This window comes from Ranitomeya imitator, chromosome 5 (genome assembly GCF_032444005.1).
Source record: "Ranitomeya imitator isolate aRanImi1 chromosome 5, aRanImi1.pri, whole genome shotgun sequence".
Taxonomy (NCBI): domain Eukaryota; kingdom Metazoa; phylum Chordata; class Amphibia; order Anura; family Dendrobatidae; genus Ranitomeya; species Ranitomeya imitator.
In genome coordinates this window covers 235,504,953-235,532,403 of record NC_091286.1, presented here as the reverse complement: position 1 = coordinate 235,532,403, position 27,451 = coordinate 235,504,953, and the positions used below count along the sequence as shown (strand labels likewise).

At 43.5% G+C, this 27,451-nt stretch overlaps 1 protein-coding gene across 3 annotated transcripts in view; it reads right to left on the bottom strand.

Annotated features, from left to right (window-relative positions):
- Positions 1-532: 532 nt before the first annotated feature.
- AHI1 (Abelson helper integration site 1) overlaps positions 533-27,451 on the bottom strand; it is a 372,368-nt gene continuing 345,449 nt past the window's right edge. For 2 of the 3 annotated variants that reach the window (XM_069725981.1, XM_069725980.1), the window contains exon 25: positions 533-1,289. In XM_069725981.1, the coding sequence (XP_069582082.1) occupies positions 1,073-1,289 (217 nt within the window). In that variant the 3' untranslated portion in view covers positions 533-1,072. The remainder of the gene's footprint in view (positions 1,290-27,451) is intronic. The other variant, XM_069725983.1, reaches the window with a different exon arrangement.

Below are 27,451 nucleotides of genomic sequence, written 5' to 3'. Positions count from 1 at the left end.
TTTTGAATTTTTTTTTTTTTACCATTTTCAACAAATGCTAAAACTGACCTGCCATTATGAATCTTCAGGTCATTACGAGTTCATAGACACCAAACATGCATAGGTTGTTCTTTATTTAAATAGTGAACAAAAAAAAAATCTAAAGTAAAAAAAAAAATGCGTAATTTTCCGAGACCCATAACGTCTCCATTTTTTGTGATCTGGAGCTGGGTGAAGGCTTATTTTTTGCACACCGAGCTGATATTTTTAATTATTCCATTTTGATGTGGATACAATTTTTTGATCTCCCGTTATTGCATTTTAATGCAATGTTGCGGCAACAAAAAAACCCGTAATTTTGGCGTTTTGACTTTTTTTTGCTACACGGTTTATTGACTGGATTAATTCTCTTTATGGCTTGATAGATCGGGTAATTTGAATGTGGCAATATCAAATGTGTATTTTTTATTGTTTTATTTTGAACGGGGCGAATGGGTGGTGATGTGGGCTTTTATATTTTTTATATATTTAAAAACATTTTTTTTTAGTTTTTGCATGCTTTAATAGTCTCCATGGGAGACTAGAAGCTGCAGTTGTCCAATCGCCTCTGCTATACACAGGCGATGACCAGATCGCCTGCGAGTAGCATGAAGACTCATTTGCAATGAACGCCAATCGCTGAGCGGCGCTCAAGGCAATCCGGCAATGACAACCACAGGGATCTCCTGCAGCCCCGGGTTGTCAAGTGACATGGGCGCCAATAGGAGGGATTAATGACGTGCTACAGCACGATCACATTGCTGCTGTCAGAGATTGACAGCGGCATTTAACGGGATAACAGCCGCGGGTGGATCGCGATTCCACCAGCGGCTGTTTGGAGCACATGTCAGCTGTTCAAAATAGCTGACATGTGTTGGGAAAGTTGTGGGCTTAGTGCTGAAGCCCACATCAAAGGGAAGGACATGACATGCGCTACACATGTACGGCACATGTCGTGAAGGGGTTAAAATTCCTACATTGCTTTCCTTTTAGACTTTACTATACCAACATAGTGGCCGGTGTCAACCGCACTCTCATTTGGTCACCCGGCATTTTACTCATCCGGCTGAAATGCAATGTTTGTTTTTCCAGCATAGGTGACTTGTTTCAAGGATTTCTTCTTTTTCGGCTTAACACTGCTGTCTTGCTTTGATAGACCATGATTATTCAAGCCAGAAAGTACAGGTGGTGGGAATGTTGTCAGTAGATCCACAGGATGTGAAGTAAGTTCAGATGACCGTCTCATCTGCTGTATTCTCTGTCTCTGTTCACTATCAAAAAAAACCATAAAATATATATCACTTTTAAAGAATGCATATTTCCAGATGTCAAGCACCGGTAAAAGGGACGATAAATGACAGAATACACATTGTCATTTGAAAGGGAAACTGTAATTTGATTAATGCTGCCCAAACCACTGGGAGAATGAATCAGAGCCCGATTATGCGATTGCATCCAGGTATCCTTCAGAGAAAATATAGTTTAATGATCTGGTTGGGGACCATGTCCACAGATGAGTCTGCCTCAGTTTCACCTCCGGCTGTCTTCTCCCAGCGCCATTCTAGGCGATTTACAGATGTCTCCCATAGCGAGAGATCTGTCACCTCTATCAGAGCTGGGAAGAGATGACCAGGCTATTCTTGTCTCAGCTACGGTACCAGACCGGACCTATAAAATACATTTAGTTCATGTAACGCCAGAGCTTTTACTTGAAAAATATACCTGGCTACAATCACATAGGCTATAATTCATGCTACTCTTGGTATGGGCAGCATCAAATATGTTTCCTTTAAAGGCAGTCTCTACTTTCTATACATAAATATGGTGAAAATGCTCCAATAAAGTATTAATCTCTGAATTTCACAAATCAACAGCTAGCTATGTTTTATTTTTTTTTTATACATGGGTTCCATGAAGTTCCGTTTTTTTTTTTAAACTTTAGTATTGTGTGAATGAAGACCTGTGCTTTCCATGGAGGCATTACTTTATGTGGCTACACATTGAAATAGTCAGAAAGAGCAAAGTTGATAACTTTTTGGATACATAACAAAAAAAGCAGCTTTTTAATATAAAAGAGAAAAAACTTTTGGAATAAAACTAAATTAAAAATGGCTGGAGCCATGCAGAATGGCATCGTAAGTCACATTTTCCTGACCATTGTGAATGGTCTAGCTGACAACAGACTAGTGCAGTCAGATTTTGTCTGTTAAGTGCTGCGGAATATGATGGTGATATAGAACTAAACAAAATAAAACATATTAAAATAAACATGGAGTCTGAAACGTCAAACAGGCCATACATACAGGCTTTATGTGAATTTTGACATGGTTAGAATAAGGTTGGATGATTTTACGATGAACTCCCTGGATGCTGGACTATGTATTTTCCAGATTGGTATCTGGACTTCCGCGCACATGAAAGACTCTTGTCAAAGTAATGAGCCTGCAAAACTGGTTTGTTCCAATTGTTCCAGAAAATGCAGTATTTCTCACAAAAAACTATTACATGTTTTGTTATACACGTTTATTACCTTTGTGTCTCTTGGAGCAACACAAAAAAACGGAGGAAAAAAGGCAAATTTGACAAAATTTCACACAAAATCCCCAAAATGGGCCAGGATCTAAATCCCATCAAACACCCTTAAAATTGCTACAGGGAGAAGACACCCTTCGAATATGAGAGACCTGGAGCAGTTTGCAAAAAAATGTGGTCCAAAATTCCAGCTGAAATGTGTAAGAAGCTTGTTGATTATAGAAAGCAAGTGTGTACAACCAATTATTTATTTGACAGTGACAACAATTTTGTCTGGACCATTTTTGGGATTTAGTGTGAAATTACGTCCAATTTGCCTTTCCTCCTATGTGCATAACAAAATATGTGAAAGTTTGGTTAGAAACAATTTCAAGAGTGCCAACACTTTCAGCCATGACTGTATACAGTGCCTTGAATAAATATACCGTATATACTCGAGTATAAGCCGACCCGAGTATAAGCCGACCCCCATAATTTTGCAACAAAAAACTGGGAAAACAATGACTCGAGTATAAGCCTAGGGTGGAAAATGCAGCAGCTACTGGTAAATTTCAAAAATAAAAATAGATACCAATAAAAGTAAAATTAATTGAGACATCAGTAGGTTAAGTGTTTTTGAATATCCATATTGAATCAGGAGCCCCATATAATGCTCCATACAGTTCATGATGGCCCCATAAGATGCTCCATATAAAATACGCCCCATATAATGCTCCATACAGTTTATGATGGGTTCCATAAGATGCTCCATATTAAAATATGCCCCATATAATGCTGCACAAATGTTGATTATGGCCCCATAAGATACTCCATACAGACATTTGCCCCATACAATGCTGCACAAATGCTGATTATGGCCCCATAAGATGCTCCATAGAGATATTTGCCCCATATAATGCTGCACATGGCCCCATACTGATATTTGCCCCATATAATGCTGCACATGGTCCCAAGAGATGCTCCATACAGATATTTGCCCCATATAATGCTGCACATGGCCCCATAAGATGCTCCATAGAGATATTTGCCCCATATAATGCTGCACATGGCCCCATACTGATATTTGCCCCATATAATGCTGCACATGGCTCCATAAGATGCTCTGTACAGATATTTGCCCCATATAATTCTGCACATGGCCCCATAAGATGCTCCATAGAGATATTTGCCCCATATAATGCTGCACATGGCCCCATAAGATGCTTCATACAGATATTTGCCCCATATGCTGTTGCTGCGATTAAAAAAATAAAAAACTACATACTCACCTCTCAGGCCCCCGGCACTTGCTATATTCACCTGCTCCCCGTTCCACCGTCGGCGCCGCTGTGTCTTCCCCGTCCTCTGCACTGACTGTTTAGGCAGAGGGCGGCGCGCACTAATCGCGTCATCGCGCCCTCTGACCTGAGCGTCACTGCAGAGGACGGGGAAGACGCAGCGGCGCCGATGGTGGAACGTGGAGCAGGTGAATATTATACTCACCTGCTCCTGGCATGGTCCCTGCACATCAGTTCCCCGGCGCCGGCAGCTTCTTCCTGTAGTGAGCGGTCACATGGTACCGCTCATTACAGTAATGAATATGCGACTCCACCCTATCATTTCCTTTATACTTCACAAATACTTGCTACTTTGTGTTAGTATAACAAATAAAATCCATTTAAGTTTCTGGGTGTAACTTGAAAAATATGGAAAAGGCCACAGGGTATGAATAATTTTTCAAGGCGCTATACTTTATTTTTACTATAGAACATATTCAGAAATTTTTATGCAGAAAGGCTATAAAAAAAACGGAACTTTAGGTCAGTGATATCTCTAGGAGTGGACATCGAATAAAGAATAGGGTAAGAACACTCTATAAACCTCAAACAAGTAATATAGAATCCAATCGTAATAGCTAATGATTTGAAGATGTCTTACATTTGATAACATCTGTTCTCCATCATAAAACCAGTGAACACTATTGTTCATGGAAGCTACCACAGAGGAAACCACTGCACTACAAAAAACACATCACAGCTTGTCGAATGTTTGCTAATGACCACCTGTATATTTTACAATACTGTAGAACATTAGTTTGTGAATAGATGCAGATATTGTAGTTTTGAGATACAGAAGGTATGCACAGAGACAGAACTAAACTGAAATATAATAACAATGCATTGAGGAAACACAGGGGTCCTTAGATCAAAAACTTGTTAAAAAAATGATAAAAAAAAAAGAAAAATGAACATGATTGCAAAGATGTTATCTAACTTTGCTTTAACATTATTTTACAGAGACCAATGGGATCACAACTCAGTTTTATGTTTAGGATGGCCTAGTATGAATTCTCAATACATGTCTTGTATCCGATATCTCAAATACATATACAAAAATAAAATTGTGCAAAGTAGAGAAGGCAGAAATGCCTCCCTATGTCTACAAATGTGGGCTTTGTATTTCCTTGAAAATATTAGTTACTCTAATAATCCACTGTAGCAAAGTCAGGTAGGCTACGGCTAAATCCTAGCTTTACGGGTCTGATAAGATCACCTGGCTGGCCTTGAATATAACTAGACAAGCTGTACTCCTTAGTCAGTTCAGAGAAGCTGACCAGGCTGGATGTGTCTTGGTGCTGAAGAGAGACAGGCCAGAATCCCATTTTGTTTGATTGAGCTGAGGCTGGCTCAGCAGTGTATGAGTAGCCAGGGTCTATTTTGTTTAGTTAACGCCTGAATAGAGTTAGGGGATTTATGTCTACGAGTTTATTTTTGATATGTATAACACATATCCCAAATAAAGACGATAATGCCTCAAAAACCATAACAATCAATACACAATTCCCATAAATTCCCAGGGAAAAATAAAGGCATGCAAAGTAAATGAATAAAATGTAATATTTTATTTAAAGAAAACTAATAAATTTAAAAAGACCAAGACATCTATATACGACTAGAAAATTCCAATAAAAACAAAGGCGGATAACAAAGCAGTGATAAATGTACAAAAATAAACCTCCTTATGCAAATATTGCCAAAATAAATGCCAAAAATTTGCCAAAACAGGCTAATCTAAGAGCAAAATATATGCGGATAAATGTATATAGAAACCATATATCAATAGTAAAGTGCCAAACAGTGCTGAAGACATATAGCCATATGAAGGCCATATAGTCACAATACTAATATAAAATATATGGAAACTACTGAAGCACAGTACTATAGTATAATAGGTACCTATGTAAAATACAAATGAATAAAGGGCCCAGTCCTATATATATATCTACACACCTGTGCTACAACCGCATATACATGCTATACTAATAAGGCATAGAGCATAAGGACAAATGCATGAATAACTTACATGAATGCTTAGCAAGGCTATAAATCACGCTTGTGCCGCCACCCCGACAGCGCCGTTTCGCCTATCCGGCTTCTTCCTTATGGGGGCAAGTGTGTTGTGGCTATACCGAGCTCCTTTTATATGAATAAGATTAAGACGCCCAAACAGCTGTTAACAGCGTCAGCGTCCTGATTCCTAAGCGGCGCATGCGCTGTTCAAAGACCGCTCCTCAAAACACATCGTGACTTCCGGTCCTCCGCGTCTGGCATGTAAGCAAAGGACGCTCACATACCATAGTGAGCGGGGCCGAAAGACACAGAGCGAGCACAAACAGGGCATGCGCACTGGATATCAGGAACGCTGGTAGTATCGCTACCACCACGGAGCGTTGTTGAAAAGGGGCGTAACCTAACTGAATGTCAAGACCACTATCAGTATCGTTCCTTTTCAGGAGCGGAGATGAAAAGGGACATTCCCATACTAGCCCATGGAGACTCGTCTAAGGCAAATAAAACCAAGTTTACAAAACTATGTGAATATGTGATTAATGCTAACAAATAAATAACTAACTCAAATGATATGATAAGTGAAAATAACAAACTATGAGGGCCGATACAAAATAACATACGGTAATAATAATGCACGGCCACTTAATAATATCCGTGACAATAGTACAATACTTATAACCATAATAATACAATAGTGAATAAATATACCAATAATAAATATAATACAACAAAGTATGTACATATCATACATAAACATCAATAACATAGTGAAACCCCCCCAAAATAATAAACACAGTGAATACAATAAATATTGCATATAAAACTGGATAAAAATTATTACATCAAATACAAAATACTGACAGATGTGTTTAGGAAGCCTACAGCCACCAACACTCTCCTCCACGTCTCATCTGCTCATTTTAAGCCAACTATTGATGGAATTCCAATAGGGCAATTTTTAAGAGTGAAAAGATATGTGCCACCGAAAGTGATTTCCAAGCGCAATCCATGGACTTGGCGCGCCGTTTCCAGGATCGAGGCTATAGTAAGAAACAAATTAAAAGAGGGTATAATAGAGCCTCTAAAGTCTCGAGAGATGAACTCCTGTATGACAGAGGTGCATCATCATCAAAAAAACAGACTAATATGAATCAGGTGAGATTCATCACTAATTTTAATAAACAATGGCCCGAATTAACATCTATTCTCCGTAAACATTGGAGTATTTTATTAAGTGATCCGGTTCTTAAAAAGATCTTGCCAAATCAGCCAGCTATGGTACCAAAGAGAGCACGCAATTTGAAAGATATCCTTGTTCATAGCCACTACTCTGGTGCAGGAGGGGCTTCAAATGGGTTTACAATGGGTAAAAGTGGTTTCTTTCCATGTCAAAATTGTAAGGCATGCAAAAATCATATTAAGAGCCTTTCCTTTGTAAATCATGACGGCACAAGGACCTATTCAATATGGAAAAATCTTACTTGCTCCTCAAAAGGAGTTATTTATCATGCCCAGTGTCCCTGTAAGAAGGTTTACATTGGTTTAACAACGCGTGAATTAAAAATATGTACCAGAGAACATGTGCTTGATATTGAGAAGGCTGCTACAGTGACGGACATTGGTACTTTGAAAACCTTACCTAAGCACTTTCGTCTGTACCACAATTCAAATTCGAGTGGACTTAAAATCCAGGCAATTGATCAAGTGATATTGAACAATAGAGGAGGTAATTTGGGGAGAATTTTAGCGCAGAAAGAAAGCAGGTGGATATATCAACTGGGTACCCTTGCACCACAAGGGCTCAATGAGACTATGGGTTTTAGTTCTTTTTTGTAATCTTTTCATAAACCCATATGTCTTTTATTCTATTTTTTCCTTGTTTCCTTTCCTCCCCGGTCCTTAATTACAATATTTCTCCTCCTAATTTTGTCCTAGAATTTTTATTCCCCTTTGTTTTCTTTCTTTGTCTTTTTCCTTTTTTTTTTCATCCTTTCAGTTTCAGCTGATTTATTCCCGTTTTCTTCAGACCATATGTGCAGTTTTTAGTGTGTTTGTTTGTCCAAGTGTTTTAACTTTGTTGTTTTTTATTATTGATTCTAGTTGTCAGCTTGCTTTGTGAACTAATTCCGTTGAATTCCTTTCAAAACAAGTCGCTAGCATGGATTGAAACTTCAATCAACTATTTGTTAATATGTATTGATTATTAATAATAGTTTTTTGTATTTGATGTAATAATTTTTATCCAGTTTTATATGCAATATTTATTGTATTCACTGTGTTTATTATTTTTTTGGGGGGGTTCACTATGGTATTGATGTTTATGTATGATATTTATGTACATACTTTGTTGTATTATATTTATTATTGGTATATTTATTCACTATTGTATTATTATGGTTATAAGTATTGTACTATTGTTACGGATATTATTAAGTGGCCGTGCATTATTATTACCGTATGTTATTTTGTATCGGCCCTCATAGTTTGTTATTTTCACTTATCATATCATTTGAGTTAGTTATTTATTAGTTAGCATTAATCACATATTCACATAGTTTTGTAAACTTGGTTTTATTTGCCTTAGACGAGTCTCCATGGGCTAGTATGCGAATGTCCCTTTTCATCTCCGCTCCTGAATAGGAGCGATACTGATCGTGGTCTTGACATTCAGTTAGGTTACGCCCCTTTTCAACAACGCTCCGTGGTGGTAGCGATACTACCAGCGTTCCTGATATCCAGTGCGCATGCCCTGTTTGTGCTCGCTCTGTGTCTTTCGGCCCCGCTCACTATGGTATGTGAGCGTCCTTTGCTTACATGCCAGACGCGGAGGACCGGAAGTCACGATGTGTTTTGAGGAGCGGTCTTTGAACAGCGCATGCGCCACTTAGGAATCAGGACGCTGACGCTGTTAACAGCTGTTTGGGCGTCTTAATCTTATTCATATAAAAGGAGCTCGGTATAGCCACAACACACTTGCCCCCATAAGGAAGAAGCCGGATAGGCGAAACGGCGCTGTCAGGGTGGCGGCACAAGCGTGATTTATAGCCTTGCTAAGCATTCATGTAAGTTATTCATGCATTTGTCCTTATGCTCTATGCCTTATTAGTATAGCATGTATATGCGGTTGTAGCACAAGTGTGTAGATATATGTATAGGACTGGGCCCTTTATTCATTTGTATTTTACATAGGTACCTATTATACTATAGTACTGTGCTTCAGTAGTTTCCATATATATTTTTTTATTAGTATTGTGACTATTTGGCCTTCATATGGCTATATGTCTTCAGCACTGTTTGGCACTTTCTATTGATATATGGTTTCTATATACATTTATCTGCATATATTTTGCTCTTAGATTAGCCTGTTTTGGCAATTTTTTGGCATTTATTTTGGCAATATTTGCATAAGGAGGTTTATTTTTGTACATTTATCACTGCTTTGTTATCCGCCTTTGTTTTTATTGGAATTTTCTAGTCGTATATAGATGTCTTGGTCTTTTTAAATTTATTAGTTTTCTTTAAATAAAATATTACATTTTATTCATTTACTTTGTATGCCTTTATTTTTCCCTGGGAATTTATGGGAATTGTGTATTGATTGAGTTTATTTTTGAGCTGTGCAACCTCTGGAAAGCAATAAAAACTGCATGTTTGGACCAAAAGTGCATTGCCTAGTGTGAACGCTACATAAGGCCTAATGCCTACCAGAGATAGTAAATGCCTACACCACATATATATATTTTATATCAATATACTTGACTGTCTGATTTTACCTTATACACTGATAATATAAATCTCATGAGTTTTGTTTATTACAGAAAGAAGAGGAATATATATTGACCCAGTGATCATATATTTTCAGGGTGTAATGAAAGAGCAACAGCTGCTGGGTCCTATGAAATCCAGTCAGTTCTGTTATGCAGCCAGGAGGCTGAATTTCTCCTCTAACAAAGGCTAATATACCAGACCCAGTTACAAGGGAAATTGGGTATGGAAAAAGAACAAAAACACTTAAATGTTGAAATGGCCAACAACGTTTTATTATGATCTTATGGGGGGCACAATTTGTGAAGTAAATGAAAACTAAAATGCATAAATAAAAAGAAAAAAAAAAATCAGTTGCCAATGCAAATTGCTGCCATGCTGCGGAAAATTCAGCACTGATTCACAGGGTTTTTTTTTCCTGCAGCATATCAACTCTTTTTGCGGATCTGCAGCTTTTCTACACCCATTAACTTACATTAAGCCAGTCAAATCTGCAGCTAAACCGCAGGTGTAAAAAGGTCTGCGGATTAGCTTCGGATTTGGGTGCCAAAAACGCTGCAGACAGGAAGGAGGAAGTGTGTGGGCGGAGAATATGTATGTGGGCGGAGAATATGTGCGGGTCTGTCTGCAGGTGTCTGTATCTGTGTGTGTGCGGGTGTCTGCGTGTGTCTCTGTGTGTGTGCGGGTCTTTGTGCAGGTCTGTGAATCTGACTGTGGGTGTCTGTATCCAGGCATCTTCTATTGGGACTTCTGCTCCCATCCGGCTATGTCTGCTGTCACAAACAACAGTGACAGCATGAGCCGATGATGAGGCAGTAGTCCCATCATCCGGCGACTGTGTTCAAGTGTAAAACCCCCCCCACCCATTTACATAATCATATACATATTCACACTCACCAAACACCTAATTCCCCAACGCCCTCCATCTCCTGCAATAAAAATAAGAAACCACCATATACTTACCTTTCTGCCGTAGTTTAATATCGAGTGTCCCACAGCAATATCACGTGGTTTTCCTTTTTGAATGCTGCCCTTCCCGTGGTTGTTCCTTCCCGGTGAAAGACCTGGCTATTTATTGCTTGCGTTGAGAAACACGTGATGGTGTCTCCGTGGCTTTTCTACATGCATTTGCATATTTCCCATAAGGTATGGGAGCAGTGTTCTGGATCACTGCGTTGAGAAACACGTGATGGTGTCTCCGCGGTGTTGGATGTTTTGATCTCCCCGAGGTCATTCATCCTTATGTTTATAGTCCTTTTACTAGGCACTGCTCCTAATAGCCAGTTTCCTACTCCACACTGATGAGGGGCAAATACCCCGAAACAGCTGTCTGTGGATGGATACCATGTTTTGGCATAGCTGGTTTTCCTTTTTGGATGCTGCCCTTCCCGTGGTTGTTCCTTCCTGGTGAAAGACCTGGCTATTTATTGCTTGCGTTGAGAAACACGTGATGGTGTCTCCGCGGCTTTTCTACATGCACGTGTAGAACAGTCACATCGGAGGGAGTGACTGTTCTACATGGGAGATTGTCGTGGGACACTCGTAATTAAATGGATTACATTGGGCAGGGAGTATTTATGTTGGTTTATTATTTTATTTTTGTTGCAGGAGATCAAGAGATTCGGGGATTAGGCGATGTTATAAGTATTGTTAATTAAGATTAATAAAGGATTTTATTCTGGCTCTGTTTATTGATCATACAACTATAGGATTAGTAATTGAGAGGTGTCTTATAGACGCTTCTCCATTACTAATCTGTGAGCTTGATGTCATCTGACAAATCAAAGGTGACATTAACCCCACAAATATTTCTTCACTTGCCACAACAGGGCAAGTGGGAAGAGCGAGGCAAAGTGCCAGAATTGGCGCATCTATAGGATGTGCCATTTCTGGATCGGCTGAGAGCTGATGTTTTTAGCCTGTGGGAGTGCCAATATCCATGGCCCCTTCCCAGGCTATTAATATCAGCCCTCAGCTGTTTGCCTAGCCTTTGCTGGTTTGATTTTATAGGGGGACCCAATGTAAATTTTTTTCTGGGGTTCCCCTTTAACCTAGCCAGTAAAGGCTAAGCAAACATCTGTGAGCTGATATTAATAGCCTGGGAACCTTTATGGCTAATGGTTCATTCCCAGAATATTAATATCAGCCCTTAGCTGTCAGCTTTCTCTCTGCTGGTTAAGAAAATTACACGGGAGCCTACGCAATTGTTTTTTAGAGCATGTTCCCACGGAAAGGAACTGTCAGTGCTTTGGATGCAGCACATGTTCGCTCCGTCCAAAGCGCTGCCAGCTTTTGAACACAGGTGATTCCGCATGTGTTCATTGAACCGTGCGGAATCACAGTGCCTAATACATTGTACGGGGACATTTATCTTGCGGAGACTGAGCGTCCCCTCAAGATAAATTGACCTGCTGTGGTCTGGAAAGATGCACGGCATGTCGATCTCCGCAGGGAAGCCGCGGGTGCCGATGCACACATAGTGGAGATGGGATTTCTTCATAAGGCCGCTGCGGGTTGGACGCTATGGATGTACCAAGGGTCCAACCCGCAGCGTTTACGGACGGTGGAAACATACTCTTATAAAGTTTTTGAAAATTAAACTGATACTGCGTTTCACGCAGATTTCGTGTCTTTTATTTAACTCTTTACCAATTTATTAATGAGGGTATCTGGCTGACACCTGTTCATTACTACACCTGGGGCTTGAAATTACACACACACACATATATGTATGTATATATACAATATATATATATATATATATATATATATATATACATATATATATATATATATATATATGTGTGTGTGTGTGTGTGTGTGTGTATATATATATATATATATATATATATATATATATATATATATATATATACACTCGAGTATAAGCCGAGGCACCTAATTTTGCCTGGGTAAGCTTATTGACTCGAGTATAAGCAGGGTATGTATTGTCCCCTCATTCATATCCCGGTATGCGTGGTTGCCCCGTCCTGTCCTGCTTTCTGTGGCTCCCTCTGTTGTATGCATGGCTCCAACCGTCCCATCCTTTTATGCATGGCTCCCCCTGCCCCATCCTTGTATGCATGGCTGCCCCGTCCCATCATTGTATGCATGGCTCCCCCCGTCCCATCTTGTATGCATGACTCGGCGTCCTCCCCCGTCCTACTCACCCTCCTCGCGCCATCGCTGAGCGTCCCTGCATCTCCATTGTCCTGGCGCGGAAGCTTCTTCCTGTGCTGCGCGGTCAAGTGGTATAGTTCATTAAGGTCATGAATCTGCGCTCCACACCTATGTGAGTGGAGACTAGGGTTGAGCGACCTTGACCTTTTTAGAGTCGAGCCGTGTTTTGCGAAACCCGACTATCTTAGAAGTCGAGTCGAGTGGAATCGGCCGATTATCGCGAAAAGTCGGGTATCGCCCGAAACACGAAACCCAATGCAAGTCAATGGGGGAGCATAGTCGGCAGTGAGTGGAGGCCAGGAAAACACCTACACTGCCCATTTTAATGGCAAAAACATCCATTCTTGTTAAAGAAGCTTGTCAATCGTAATTTACCTTATAATAACTGGAAGGCATTTGAAATTGGGGGTCATTTGGCTAAAGTTGTGGGGGGTAGGGCTGGTTCAAGTATTTAGTGGGCCCAGTAAATCTGGACCACGTCACGGCAGTGGAGCAGGGAGAGGTAAGTATTTAAACTTTGCAAGTGCTGTGATCCTGAGCAAGCAGGTGGGCTCACTCGGCATTGGAACTGGCACAGGGCCCCTCAAAGTACAGCGGTGTGTTTGCACGGCGGGGGCACCTCCCACCGGCAGCAACACTTTTGCGTACTATGAGACGCCCTGTGCCAGTGACGTCGCCAACTAGTATTCCTCCCCCCACCTGATGAAGGAACCTGCACTTTCATCTGCACCTTCCTCTTTGTTCCCGTGTAAGGTGGTATGGTATGCGGGAAGAGGAACCTGACTTTCAGCAGGGTCACAATCTTGCTGTGTAGCGTGCACGGGGAATTTTGCGTTATGGGTCAATGTACCAGCAGACTCATCTATCACTGGCTGGGCAATGGGCAGGATGAGGAGGAAACACAGATATAGGTCCAAAGAATAAAGTTGGCTAAATGCAGTTCAAAATTGGTAACACAGGACTAACCAGGGGGCATTGCAGTGGAGGACAACTGGAATGAGAGGCTGACACAGAGAGTAGGCCCAAATCAGTAAGTAGTCGAAATGCAGTTCAAAATTGGCAACAGTAGTAAACAGGTGGCACAGCTTTGTTCAGTGGAGGAGAACAGCAAGGAGTGGCAGACACCGATAGTAGGCCCCAAACCAACTAGTACGCCAAATGCAGTTGTTCCATTTAACCACAATTTAATGAGAGCCTGAAGATAGAAGCTCAGGAAAGGCAACCTGGAGAACACCTTGGAGTGTAACACACCATCTCTCTACACCCCATACCCAATTTGTAGGCCTAATGCAGTGTAGTTTCCAACAACTACTAAACGAGAGCCAGAAGATCGAAGCTCAGGAAAGGCAACCTGGAGAACACCTTGGAGTGGAACACACCATCTCTCTACACCCCATACCCAATTTGTAGGCCTAATGCAGTGTAGTTTCCAACAACTACTAAACGAGAGCCAGAAGATCGAAGCTCAGGAAAGGCAACCTGGAGAACACCTTTGAGTGGAACACACCATCTCTCTACACCCCATACCCAATTTGTAGGCCTAATGCAGCGTAGTTTCCAACAACTACTAAACGAGAGCATGAAGATTGAAGCAATGGAGAGGAAACCTGGGGAACACCTTGGGGAGGCAGACACCGTTAGTAGGCCCTACCAAAGTTGTACACCCAATGCAGTTTTAAAATTCCTAGAGGCTGAAAACAAGACTATTGACGCTCAGCTTTTTTCAAAGGAACACAGCTGAATTGAGTGGCGCAGACAGACACAGGTAGTAGGACTCAAACCAAAAATGTGGCTCACTGCAGCAGAAAAAAGTTACAGGGGTACACAAGCTGCAGTGCTCTGGGCAGTGGAGGACAAGTTCAATAGTGAACCGCAGACAGACTTTGTACGCCTACTATTAAAAAAAGGATGCTCTATGCAATTATAAATAGGTTCTAGGGGTACACGGGCAGCAGTGGTGTGGTCAGTGGAGGCCTAGTGGAAGGAGTGACCGCAGACAGGCATCGAAGGCCTAAAATAATAACACATGGCTGTAGGCAATTTTAAATTGGTTCCAGGGGTACACGGGCAGCAGTGGTGTGGTCAGTGGAGGCATATTGTAAGGAGTGACCGCAGACAGGCATCGAAGGCCTAAAATAATAACACATGGCTGTAGGCAATTTTAAATTGGTTCCAGGGGTACACGGGCAGCAGTGGTGTGGTCAGTGGAGGCCTAGTGGAAGTAGTGACCGCAGACAGGCATCGAAGGCCTAAAATAAAAAAATTGGGCTGGCTGTAGGCAATTTTAAATTGGTTCCAGGGGTACACGGGCAGCAGTGGTGTGGTCAGTGGAGGCCTAGTGGAAGGAGTGACCGCAGACAGGCATCGAAGGCCTAAAATAATAACACATGGCTGTAGGCAATTTTAAATTGGTTCCAGGGGTACACGGGCAGCAGTGGTGTGGTCAGTGGAGGCCTAGTGGAAGGAGTGACCGCAGACAGGCATCGAAGGCCTAAAATAATAACACATGGCTGTAGGCAATTTTAAATTGGTTCCAGGGGTACACGGGCAGCAGTGGCCTGGTCAGTGTAGTAGTAGTAGAAAGAACGGACCGCAGACAGGCATCGAAGGCCTAAAATAAAAAAATTGGGCTGGCTGTAGGCAATTTTAAATTGGTTCCAGGGGTACACGGGCAGCAGTGGTGTGGTCAGTGGAGGCATATTGTAAGGAGTGACCGCAGACAGGCATCGAAGGCCTAAAATAATAACACATGGCTGTAGGCAATTTTAAATTGGTTCCAGGGGTACACGGGCAGCAGTGGTGTGGTCAGTGGAGGCCTAGTGGAAGTAGTGACCGCAGACAGGCATCGAAGGCCTAAAATAAAAAAATTGGGCTGGCTGTAGGCAATTTTAAATTGGTTCCAGGGGTACACGGGCAGCAGTGGTGTGGTCAGTGGAGGCCTAGTGGAAGGAGTGACCGCAGACAGGCATCGAAGGCCTAAAATAATAACACATGGCTGTAGGCAATTTTAAATTGGTTCCAGGGGTACACGGGCAGCAGTGGCCTGGTCAGTGTAGTAGTAGTAGAAAGAACGGACCGCAGACAGGCATCGAAGGCCTAAAATAATAACACATGGCTGTAGGCAATTTTAAATTGGTTCCAGGGGTACACGGGCAGCAGTGGTGTGGTCAGTGGAGGCCTAGTGGAAGGAGTGACCGCAGACAGGCATCGAAGGCCTAAAATAATAACACATGGCTGTAGGCAATTTTAAATTGGTTCCAGGGGTACACGGGCAGCAGTGGCCTGGTCAGTGTAGTAGTAGTAGAAAGAACGGACCGCAGACAGGCATCGAAGGCCTAAAATAAAAAAATTGGGCTGGCTGTAGGCAATTTTAAATTGGTTCCAGGGGTACACGGGCAGCAGTGGTGTGGTCAGTGGAGGCATAGTGGAAGGAGTGACCGCAGACAGGCATCGAAGGCCTAAAATAATAACACATGGCTGTAGGCAATTTTAAATTGGTTCCAGGGGTACACGGGCAGCAGTGGTGTGGTCAGTGGAGGCCTAGTGGAAGTAGTGACCGCAGACAGGCATCGAAGGCCTAAAATAAAAAAATTGGGCTGGCTGTAGGCAATTTTAAATTGGTTCCAGGGGTACACGGGCAGCAGTGGTGTGGTCAGTGGAGGCCTAGTGGAAGGAGTGACCGCAGACAGGCATCGAAGGCCTAAAATAATAACACATGGCTGTAGGCAATTTTAAATTGGTTCCAGGGGTACACGGGCAGCAGTGGTGTGGTCAGTGGAGGCCTAGTGGAAGGAGTGACCGCAGACAGGCATCGAAGACCTAAAATAATAACACATGGCTGTAGGCAATTTTAAATTGGTTCCAGGGGTACACGGGCAGCAGTGGCCTGGTCAGTGTAGTAGTAGTAGAAAGAACGGACCGCAGACAGGCATCGAAGGCCTAAAATAAAAAAATTGGGCTGGCTGTAGGCAATTTTAAATTGGTTCCAGGGGTACACGGGCAGCAGTGGTGTGGTCAGTGGAGGCATAGTGGAAGGAGTGACCGCAGACAGGCATCGAAGGCCTAAAATAATAACACATGGCTGTAGGCAATTTTAAATTGGTTCCAGGGGTACACGGGCAGCAGTGGTGTGGTCAGTGGAGGCCTAGTGGAAGTAGTGACCGCAGACAGGCATCGAAGGCCTAAAATAAAAAAATTGGGCTGGCTGTAGGCAATTTTAAATTGGTTCCAGGGGTACACGGGCAGCAGTGGTGTGGTCAGTGGAGGCCTAGTGGAAGGAGTGACCGCAGACAGGCATCGAAGGCCTAAAATAATAACACATGGCTGTAGGCAATTTTAAATTGGTTCCAGGGGTACATGGGCAGCAGTGGTGTGGTCAGTGGAGGCCTAGTGGAAGGAGTGACCGCAGACAGGCATCGAAGGCCTAAAATAAAAAAATTGGGCTGGCTGTAGGCAATTTTAAATTGGTTCCAGGGGTACACGGGCAGCAGTGGTGTGGTCAGTGGAGGCCTAGTGGAAGGAGTGACCGCAGACAGGCATCGAAGGCCTAAAATAATAACACATGGCTGTAGGCAATTTTAAATTGGTTCCAGGGGTACACGGGCAGCAGTGGTGTGGTCAGTGGAGGCATATTGTAAGGAGTGACCGCAGACAGGCATCGAAGGCCTAAAATAATAACACATGGCTGTAGGCAATTTTAAATTGGTTCCAGGGGTACACGGGCAGCAGTGGTGTGGTCAGTGGAGGCATAGTGGAAGGAGTGACCGCAGACAGGCTTCGAAGGCCTAACATAACAAAAATGTCAATACAATGGTATTGTCAGTGGCAGGCATTGAAGGATGTCAGCGCATAGACTAAACATTGGTGGAGCTGTGAGATAATTTTGCAAGTGGTAGAGCACTGTTTGAGCTGGGGGGGGAACTGTCTTGTGGCCGGCGGTACAGGCCCAGGGCCCCTCATATTACAACGGTGTGTCTGACGTTGGGTGCGCACCACCACTGCCAGAGACACTTTATTGTACTAGGAGGGACCCAGTGGCAGTGCCGTCGACCAAAAGCGGGCACACCCACCTCTTCAGACAAACAGCACTCTCACGGGTGCTGTCGCCAAGTGTCGATACCACGGCCCCGTGTGGGGAGTTTGGCCATTTAGTGAGGTGTAAACATGTCGTATGCTGGACAATCAGGTGCAGAAAATTACGAGATTGGAAAAGGCATTCAGAATAGTCCACAGGCAAGACCTTTTCATAGGAAAGCTAGGTGTCAGCCGGGCAAGGTGGGGCAAAAGATTTCGAAATCCAGTTGTGGTTCATTTTAATGAAGGTTAGATCATCTACATTTTGGGTAGCCAGACGAGTCCTCTTTTCTGTTAGTATTGAACCTGCAGCACTGAATACTCTTTCTGATAGGACACTAGCTGCCGGGCAAGCAAGCTCCTGCAATGCATATTCTGCCAATTCTGGCCAGGTGTCTAATTTGGATGCCCAGTAATCAATAGGGAATGACGGTTGAGGGAGAACATCGATAAGGGATGAAAAATAGTTTGTAACCATACTGGACAAATGTTGTCTCCTGTCACTTTGAATTGATGCTGCAGTACCTGTCCTGTCTGCGGTCATAGCAAAATCACTCCACAACCTGGTCAGAAAACCCCTCTGGCCAATGCCACTTCTGATTTCTGCCCCTCTAACTTCTCTGGTCTGCTGGCCCCTGCAGCTCGTGTGAGAACGATCACGGGCGCTGTGTGCAGGGAATGCCAGAAGCAAACGGTCAACAAGAGTTGATTGTTTGGTTGCTAATATTAGTTCCAAGTTCTCATGTGGCATTAGATTTTGCAATTTGCCTTTATAGCGAGGATCAAGGAGGCAGGCCAACCAGTAATCGTCATCGTTCATCATTTTAGTTATGCGTGTGTCCCTTTTGAGGATACGTAAGGCATAATCCGCCATGTGGGCCAAAGTTCCAGTTCTCAAATCTGCGGTTGTGCTTGGTTGAGGGGCAGTTTCAGGCAAATCCACGTCACTTGTGTCCCTCCAAAAACCAGAACCCGGCCTTGCCGCGCCACCAATTTCCAGTGGCCCCGGAAAAGCTTCCTCATTAAAAATATAATCATCCCCATCATCCTCCTCGTCCTCCTCTTCGCCCGCTAACTCGTCCTGTACACTGCCCTGGCCAGACAATGGCTGACTGTCATCAAGGCTTTCATCTTCCTCAGCTGCAGACGCCTGATCCTTTATGTGCGTCAAACTTTGCATCAGCAGACGCATTAGGGGGATGCTCATGCTTATTATGGCGTTGTCTGCACTAACCAGCCGTGTGCATTCCTCAAAACACTGAAGGACTTGACACATGTCTTGAATCTTCGACCACTGCACACCTGACAACTCCATGTCTGCCATCCTACTGCCTGCCCGTGTATGTGTATCCTCCCACAAAAACATAACAGCCCGCCTCTGTTCGCACAGTCTCTGAAGCATGTGCAGTGTTGAGTTCCACCTTGTTGCAACGTCTATGATTAGGCGATGCTGGGGAAGGTTCAAAGAACGCTGATAGGTCTGCATACGGCTGGAGTGTACGGGCGAACGGCGGATATGTGAGCAAAGTCCACGCACTTTGAGGAGCAGGTCGGATAACCCCGGATAACTTTTCAGGAAGCACTGCACCACCAGGTTTAAGGTGTGAGCCAGGCAAGGAATGTGTTTCAATTGGGAAAGGGAGATGGCAGCCATGAAATTCCTTCCGTTATCACTCACTACCTTGCCTGCCTCAAGATCTACAGTGCCCAGCCACGACTGCGTTTCTTGCTGCAAGAACTCGGACAGAACTTCCGCGGTGTGTCTGTTGTCGCCCAAACACTTCATAGCCAATACAGCCTGCTGACGTTTGCCAGTAGCTGCCCCATAATGGGAGACCTGGTGTGCAACAGTGGCAGCTGCGGATGGAGTGGTTGTGCGACTGCGGTCTGTGGACGAGCTCTCGCTTCTGCAGGAGGACGAAGAGGAGGAGGGGGTGCGAACGGCTACAGCCAACTGTTTCCTAGACCGTGGGCTAGGCAGAACTGTCCCAAACTTGCTGTCCCCTGTGGACCCTGCATCCACAACATTCACCCAGTGTGCCGTGATGGACACGTAACGTCCCTGGCCATGCCTACTGGTCCATGCATCTGTTGTCAGGTGCACCTTTGTGCTCACAGATTGCCTGAGTGCATGGACGATGCGCTCTTTAACATGCTGGTGGAGGGCTGGGATGGCTTTTCTGGAAAAAAGTGTCGACTGGGTAGCTCGTAGCGTGGTACAGCGTAGTCCATCAGGGCTTTGAAAGCTTCGCTTTCAACTAACCGGTAGGGCATCATCTCTAACGAGATTAGTCTAGCTATGTGGGCGGTCAAACCCTGTATACGCGGATGCGAGGCTAAGTACTTCCTTTTTCTAACCATAGTCTCATGTAGGGTGAGCTGTACTGGAGAGCTGGAGATCGTGGAACTAGCGGGGGTGCCGGTGGACATGGCAGACTGAGAGACGGTGGGAGATGGTATTGTTGCCGCCAGTGCCCTAGATGCAGTGTTTCCTACTACGAAACTGGTGATTCCCTGACCCTGACTGCTTTGGCCTGGCAAAGAAACCTGCACAGATACTGCAGGTGGTGCGGAAAATGGTGGCCCTACACTGCCGGAAGGGATGTTGCGTTGCTGACTAGCTTCATTGGCCGAGGGTGCTACAACCTTAAGGGACGTTTGGTAGTTAGTCCAGGCTTGCAAATGCATGGTGGTTAAATGTCTATGCATGCAACTTGTATTGAGACTTTTCAGATTCTGTCCTCTGCTTAAGGTAGTTGAACATTTTTGACAGATGACTTTGCGCTGATCAATTGGATGTTGTTTAAAAAAATGCCAGACTGCACTCTTTCTAGCATCGGATACCTTTTCAGGCATTGCAGACTGAGCTTTAACCGGATGGCCACGCTGTCCTCCAACAGGTTTTGGCTTTGCCACGCGTTTTGGGCAAGATACGGGCCCGGCAGATGGAACCTGTTGCGATGTTGATGCCTGCTGCGGCCCCTCCTCCTCCGCTTCAGAACTGCTGCCGCTTGCACCCTGTTCCCCCAATGGCTGCCAATCGGGGTCAAGAACTGGGTCATCTATTACCTCTTCTTGTAGCTCGTGTGCAACTTCGTCTGTGTCACCGTGTCGTTCGGTGGTATAGCGTTCGTGATGGGTCAACATAGTCTCATCAGGGTCTGATTCTTGATCATTACCCTGCGAGGGCAATGTTGTGGTCTGAGTCAAAGGACCAGGATAGTAGTCTGGCTGTGGCTGTGCATCAGTGCACTCCATGTCAGATTCAACTTGTAATGGGCATGGACTGTTAACTGCTTCACTTTCTAAGCCAGGGACGGTATGTGTAAAGAGCTCCATGGAGTAACCCGTTGTGTCGCCTGCTGCATTCTTCTCTGTTGTTGTTTTTGCTGAAGAGGACAAGGAAGCGACTTGTCCCTGACCGTGAACATCCACTAACGACGCGCTGCTTTGACATTTACCAGTTTCACGAGAGGAGGCAAAAGAGCTAGAGGCTGAGTCAGCAAGATAAGCCAAAACTTGCTCTTGCTGCTCCGGCTTTAAAAGCGGTTTTCCTACTCCCAGAAAAGGGAGCGTTCGAGGCCTTGTGTAGCCAGACGACGAACCTGGCTCCACAGCTCCAGACTTAGGTGCAATATTTTTTTTCCCACGACCAGCTGATGCTCCACCACTACCACTACCCTCATTACCAGCTGACAATGAACGCCCCCGGCCACGACCTCTTCCACCAGACTTCCTCATTGTTTTAAAAACGTAACCAAACTAACGGTATATGTTGCTGTCACACAACTTACACGGTGAGCTATAACTTCAGTATGATTTAGCTACCCCTTTACAGGTGAGTGAGACCACAACGAAAATCAGGCACAATGTTACACACTCTGTTGTTGGTGGCAACAAATGAGAGAGATGCCACACACGCAGGACTGTCACTGAAGCACAAATGTAAATATTAATCTCCCACTGATTTGATTTTTTTTTTTTTTTTCAGGGAGACGTTAGGAAAAAAAAATAATAGAATAAAATGATTTTTTCAGGAAGAATTTAGAAACCAAATAAAATAAAATGATTTTTTCAGGGAGAATTTAGAAAACAAATAAAACAAAAAAAGGCTTTTTATGGCCCACTGAGTGAGAGATGACGCACACAGGAGTCAGGAGTGGCACACAAGCCCAGAGGCCAATATTTATCTCCCACTGATTGATGTAGTGATTTTTTCAGGTAGCTTTTGGAACCCAAATCAAGCTAAAAAAATAATAGGCTTTCTATGGCCCACAATTGGAAAGAGAGAGAGAGAGATGGCACACCCAGGAGTCAAGACTGGCACACAAGCAGAAAGGGCAATATTTATCTCCCACTGATTGATTTATTGATTTTTTCAGGTAGAATTTAGAACCCAAATCAACCAAAAAAATAAATAGGCTTTCTATGGCCCACTATTTGTGAGAGAGATGGCACGCTCAGGACTGGCACACAAGCCCAGAGGCCAATATTAATCTCCCACTTTTTTTTTTTTGTTCCAGGGAAAATTTATAAACCCAATAAAAAAAATAATAAATAGGCTTTCTATGGCCCACTATCTGAGAGAGAGAGATGGCACGCTTAGGACTGGCACACAAGCCCAAAGGCCAATATTAATCTCCCACTGATTGATTTATTGATTTTTTCAGGTAGAATTTAGAACCCAAATAAAGCAAAAAAAAAAAAAAAAGGTTTTCTATGGCCCACTGAGTGAGTGATGATGCACACAGGAGTCAGGAGTGGCACACAAGCCCTGAGGCCAATATTTTTCTCCCACTGATTGATGTAGTGATTTTTTCAGGTAGATTTTAGAACCCAAATCAAGCAAAAAAATAAATAGGCTTTCTATGGCCCACTGACTGAGAGATGGCACACACAGGAGTCAAGAGTGGCACACAAGCCCTGAGGCCAATATTTTTCTCCCACTGATTGATGTAGTGATTCTTTCAGGTAGATTTTAGAACCCAAATCAAGCAAAAAAATAAATAGGCTTTCTATGGCCCACTGAGTGAGAGATGGCACACACAGGGATGGCACTCTAGCAGAAATGTCAATCTTAAACTCCCACAAAAAAAAAAAAACAGGGAGTGTCCAACAATTACTATCTCCCTGCAGTAATCTCAGCCAGGTATGGCAGGCAGCAATAAGGAGTGGACTGATGCACAAATTAAATAAAAAGTGTGGACAAACAAAAAAGATAGCTGTGCAGAAAGGAAGGAACAAGAGGATTTGTGCTTTGAAAAAAGCAGTTGGTTTGCACAGCGGCGTACACACAGCAATGCAGCTATCAGGGAGCCTTCTAGGGCAGCCCAATGAGCTACAGCGCTGAGGGGAAAAAAAAAAAAATGTAGCTTCCACTGTCCCTGCACACCGAAGGTGGTGTTGGGCAGTGGAAATCGCTACAGCACAAGCGGTTTGGTGGTTAATGGACCCTGCCTAACGCTATCCCTGCTTCTGACGAAGTGGCAGCAACCTCTCCCTAAGCTCAGATCAGCAGCAGTAACATGGCGGTCGGCGGGAACGCCCCTTTATAGCCCCTGTGACGCCGCAGACAGCAAGCCAATCACTGCAATGCCCTTCTCTAAGATGGTGGGGACCAGGACCTATGTCATCACGCTGCCCACACTCTGCGTTTACCTTCATTGGCTGAGAAAAGGCGCTTTTCGCGTCATTGAAACGCGACTTTGGCACGAAAGTCGCGTACCGCATGGCCGACCCCGCACAGGGGTCGGATCGGGTTTCATGAAACCCGACTTTGCCAAAAGTCGGCGACTTTTGAAAATGAACGACCCGTTTCGCTCAACCCTAGTGGAGACGCGTACATATTCATTACCTTAATGAGTGATACCACCTGACCGCTGAGCACAGGAACAGGAAAGAGCTGCCGGCGCCGGGACAAAGATGCAGGTACGGAGATGCAGCAACGGAGGGTGAGTATTGATGTCTTCTGCAAGCCGGCGGCTCCCCACTCCCCCGCTGACTTTCTGGACCATGACTCATGTATAAGCCGAGGGGGGCATTTTCAGCACAAAAAATGTGCTGAAAATCTCGGCTGATACACGAGTACATACGGAATATATATGTATAAGTATGTATGCATATATACATATATATATATATATATATATATTATATTCACTTTTTTGTTTTGCGTGTGTGTGTATATATATATATATACAGTGGGGCAAAAAAGTATTTAGTCAGTCAGCAATAGTGCAAGTTCCACCACTTAAAAAGATGAGAGGCGTCTGTAATTTACATCATAGGTAGACCTCAACTATGGGAGACAAACTGAGAAAAAAAAATCCAGAAAATCACATTGTCTGTTTTTTTAACATTTTATTTGCATATTATGGTGGAAAATAAGTATTTCGTCAGAAACAAAATTTCATCTCAATACTTTGTAATTTATCCTTTGTTGGCAATGACAGAGGTCAAACGATTTCTGTAAGTCTTCACAAGGTTGTCACACACTGTTGTTGGTATGTTGGCCCATTCCTCCATGCAGATCTCCTCTAGAGCAGTGATGTTTTTGGCTTTTCGCTTGGCAACACGGACTTTCAACTCCCTCCAAAGGTTTTCTATAGGGTTGAGATCTGGAGACTGGCTAGGCCACTCCAGGACCTTGAAATGCTTCTTACGAAGCCACTCCTTCGTTGCCCTGGTGGTGTGCTTTGGATCATTGTCATGTTGAAAGACCCAGCCACGTTTCATCTTCAATGCCCTTGCTGATGGAAGGAGGTTTGCACTCAAAATCTCACGATACATGGCCCCATTCATTCTTTCATGTACCCGGATCAGTCGTCCTGGCCCCTTTGCAGAGAAACAGCCCCAAAGCATGATGTTTCCACCACCATGCTTTACAGTAGGTATGGTGTTTGATGTATGCAACTCAGTATTCTTTTTCCTCCAAACACGACAAGTTGTGTTTCTACCAAACAGTTCCAGTTTGGTTTCATCAGACCATAGGACATTCTCCCAAAACTCCTCTGGATCATCCAAATGCTCTCTAGCAAACTTCAGACGGGCCCGGACATGTACTGGCTTAAGCAGTGGGACACGTCTGGCACTGCAGGATCTGAGTCCATGGTGGCGTAGTGTAAGTTACTTATGGTAGGTCTTGTTACATTGGTCCCAGCTCTCTGCAGTTCATTCACTAGGTCCCCCCGCGTGGTTCTGGGATTTTTGCTCACAGTTCTTGTGATCATTCTGACCCCACGGGGTGGGATTTTGCGTGGAGCCCCAGATCGAGGGAGATTATCAGTGGTCTTGTATGTCTTCCATTTTCTAATTATTGCTCCCACTGTTGATTTCTTCACTCCAAGCTGGTTGGCTATTGCAGATTCAGTCTTCCCAGCCTGGTGCAGGGCTACAATTTTGTTTCTGGTGTCCTTTGACAGCTCTTTGGTCTTCACCATAGTGGAGTTTGGAGTCAGACTCTTTGAGGGTGTGCACAGGTGTCTTTTTATACTGATAACAAGTTTAAACAGGTGCCATTACTACAGGTAATGAGTGGAGGAAAGAGGACACTCTTAAAGAAGAAGTTACAGGTCTGTGAGAGCCAGAAATCTTGATTGGTTGTTTCTGACCAAATACTTATTTTCCACCATAATATGCAAATAAAATGTTAAAAAAACAGACAATGTGATTTTCTGGATTTTTTTTTCTCAGTTTGTCTCCCATAGTTGAGGTCTACCTATGATGTAAATTACAGACGCCTCTCATCTTTTTAAGTGGTGGAACTTGCACTATTGCTGACTGACTAAATACTTTTTTGCCCCACTGTATATACATACAGTACAGACCAAAAGTTTGGACACACCTTATTTATAGATTTTTCTGTATTTTCATGACTATGAAAATTGTACATTCACACTGAAGGCATCAAAACTATGAATTAACACATGTTGAATTATATACTTAATAAAAAAAGTGTGAAACAACTGAAAATATGTCTTATATTCTAGGTTCTTCAAAGTAGCCACCTTTTGCTTTGATGACTGCTTTGCACACTCTTGGCATTCTCTTGATGAGCTTCAAGAGGTTGTCACCGGGAATGGTTTTCACTTTACAGGTGTGCCCTGTCAGGTTTAATAAGTGGGATTTATTGCCTTATAAATGGGGTTGGGACCATCAGTTGTGTTGTGCAGAAGTCTGGTGGATACACAGCTGATAGTCCTACTGAATAGACTGTTAGAATTTGTATTATGGCAATAAAATAGCAGCTAAGTAAAGAAAAATGAGTGGACATCATTACTTTAAGAAATAAAGGTCAGTCAGTGGGAAAAACTTTGAAAGTGTACCCAAGTGGAGTGGCAAAAACCATAAAGCGCTACAAAGAAACTGGCTCACATGAGGACCGCCCCAGGAAAGGAAGACCAAGAGTCATCTCTGCTTCTGACGATAAGTTTATCTGAGTCACCAGCCTCAGAAATAGCAGGTTAACAGCAGCTCGGATTAGAGACCAGGTCAATGGCACACAGAGTTCTAGCAGCAGACACATCTCTACAACAACTGTTAAGAGGAGACTTTGTGCAGCAGGCCTTCATGGTAAAATAGATGCTAGGAAACCACTGCTAAGGGCAGGCAACAAGCAGAAGAGACTTGTTTAGGCTAAAGAACACAAGTAATGGACATTAGACCAGTGGAAATCTGTGCTTTGGTCTGATGAGTCCAAATTTGAGAACTTTGGTTCCAACCACCGTGTCTTTGTGTGACGCAGAAAAGGTGAACAGATGGACTCTACATGCCTGGTTCCCACCGTGAAGCATGGAGGAGGTGTGATGGTGTGGGGGTGCTTTGCTGGTGACATTGTTGGGGATTCAAAATTGAAGGCATGTGGAACCAGCATGGCTACCACAGCATCTTACAGCGGCATGCTATTCCATCCGATTTGCATTTAGTTGGACCATCATTTATTTTTCAACAGGACAATGACCCCAAACACACCTCCAGGCTGTGCAAGGGCTATTTGACCAAGAAGAAGAGTGATGTGGTGCTACGCCAGATGACCTGGCCTCCACAGTCACCAGACCTGAACCCAATCGAGATGGTTTGGGGTGAGCTGGACCGCAGAGTGAAGGCAAAAGGACCAACAAGTGCTAAGCATCTCTGGGAACTCCTTCAAGATAGTGGGAAGACCATTCCCGGTGACTACCTCTTGAAGCTCATCAAGAAAATGCCAAGAGTGTGCAAAGCAGTCATCAAAGCAAAAGGTGGCTACTTTGAAGAACCTAGAATATAAGACATAATGAAAATACAGAAAAATCTTTAAATGAAAAGGTGTGTCCAAACTTTTGGTCTGTACTGTGTGTGTGTGTGTGTGTATGTATATATATATATATATATATATATATATATATACACACACACACACACTTATATTTACTTTGTGTGTGTAAACATTACATTTGAACATGTATGTAATGATATTGATGTCTTCAAAGGAGAAAGTAAAAGAGGTTGGACTAGGAAATGACATCACAATTCTTTTTTTTCTGTTACATAATATATTCTTATTTAGCTTACAAAAA